Source organism: Sinocyclocheilus rhinocerous, unplaced genomic scaffold (genome assembly GCF_001515625.1).
Source record: "Sinocyclocheilus rhinocerous isolate Xijiao unplaced genomic scaffold, SAMN03320098_v1.1 scaffold4319, whole genome shotgun sequence".
In the NCBI taxonomy this organism is placed as follows: Eukaryota; Metazoa; Chordata; class Actinopteri; order Cypriniformes; family Cyprinidae; genus Sinocyclocheilus; species Sinocyclocheilus rhinocerous.
Window position 1 is genome coordinate 336,743 of NW_015658510.1, and position 1,841 is coordinate 338,583.

The 1,841-nt window shown below is 38.2% G+C and overlaps 1 protein-coding gene across 3 annotated transcripts in view; it reads left to right on the forward strand.

Annotated features, from left to right (window-relative positions):
- Positions 1-1,841, forward strand: part of dnm3b (dynamin 3b) — a 29,712-nt gene that overhangs the window by 8,765 nt on the left and 19,106 nt on the right. For all 3 annotated transcript variants that reach the window (XM_016530629.1, XM_016530628.1, XM_016530630.1), the window contains one exon: positions 474-572. In XM_016530629.1, the coding sequence (XP_016386115.1) occupies positions 474-572 (99 nt within the window). The remainder of the gene's footprint in view (positions 1-473; positions 573-1,841) is intronic.

The following is a 1,841-nucleotide window of genomic DNA, read 5'->3' on the forward strand; positions in this document are numbered from 1 at the left end:
TTCTGACCTTCCTGCTGACCTCCTGACCTTCCTGCTGACCTCCTGACCTTCCTGCTGACCTCCTGACCTTCCTGCTGACCCCCTGACCTTCCTGCTGACCTCCTGACCTTCTGACCTTCCTCCTGACCTTCTGATCTTCCTCCTGACCTCCTGAGCTTCCTGCTGACCTTCTGACCTTACTCCTGACCTCCTGACCTTCCTGCTGACCTCCTGACCAGAGCTGCTGTATCTTGCTCTAGTCCTGCTCTAAATCCTCTAAAACATTACAAATGAATTTCTTATGACAATAAGGTGAAGGCTTGTTGTGTGTGTCTTGGAGCTGTGGTTTAGTGGTGAGACAGGAGGCAGGTTCGAGTACGGTCAGTGTCTCAGTCCACTCCTCACTCGTCCTGCTGATGATTTATGTGACCCGTAGCTGTTTTGTGTAAAGTGTAATCTCACTGTTGGTGAATCCTGAGTGCGCCTCATTACAGGCCAGAGGACCATCGGTGTGATCACCAAACTCGACCTGATGGATGAAGGTACAGACGCACGAGACGTTTTGGAGAACAAGCTTCTTCCTCTGCGCCGCGGTGAGAAACCCTCGCTCCTGACTCACCTCTGTCACATCACACTTTTTAGTTCTCATGTCAGAGATTTTTGGGTTTTATTTAGGGATGTCAAGTAATTATTTTTTGAATCTAGTCAATTACATTATGTACTGATTAATTAATCACAAATTAATCAAACTTCGATTTTGGCTGAGAAATGACCCGCCAAAAGATCATGTAATGTCATTATTTTGATAAATGAGAAAAGCACTGAATAGACATTACAAAAGAACATCAGCTTTAGAAAAAAAAAATTAGATTCAACATTGCATAAAGAATGATAATAAATGGGTATTGTTTTTTAAATGAATATTGAAATGTGAAATGATTTAAAAAAAGTGAACTGATACTCTGAATAGGAAACTATCACTGTCTTAATGAGCGAGTCATTGAATCATTCACTCAACCGATTCAAACTGCTGATTCATTCAGAAACAAAGCTGTTTGACTCTCAATCCATTCAGAACCGTGGACTGATTCAGTAATGAATCACTGCTGTGTGTTTCTCAGAGATGCTCATCAGCTCTGCTGTGGCTTTGACTGGAACTGTTTTCATTTGAGATATTGAGCAAAAGCAGACAATACTGACAATATTGTGTCTAAAATGAGAACTCAATATGAACTTCTTGTTTATTGAAATATTGTATAAAATCAGTATCACACTTGCAGTGGTGCATATATTGGGGAGAAGCAGCACTCTTGCTGGTGTGATATTGCTAAACTAGGGTGATTTTTGCCCTCATATCTTCAATTTTTGGCTCATATAACTGCATTCTAATAAATTCCTTCATGCGGTCAGTCGCCCTGCATCAGTGTAAGATGACAGACAGGTCTGTACGAGGCGCTGCGTTAAATGCCTTAATCATTATTTTTTTCCATAATTAATCTCACCAAATGAATGCATTAAAATGACAGCCTTAGTTTTAATATTCCAAAATACTGAAAGTAGGGCTGGGCGATATAGCTAAAAAATTGATCAACGATATAATGTTTCATATCGTTCGGTATCGATAATTATTGACATTTTTTATAACCTTTTTTAAAACAAAGAGCTATAGAAAAAAATGTTTATATTTAACCACTGTATTTTTAAATTAACCCAATTTATTGAGACAAACAACAAATATTTTTATTTTAACAGTCAAACACAATAAAAATTTAACAAATATCTAATTTCTAATGTTTTATATACAGACAACCCTCTATTGACACCTTGGCAATTGAATCGCCATTGGCTAGTAAATTTTTTTG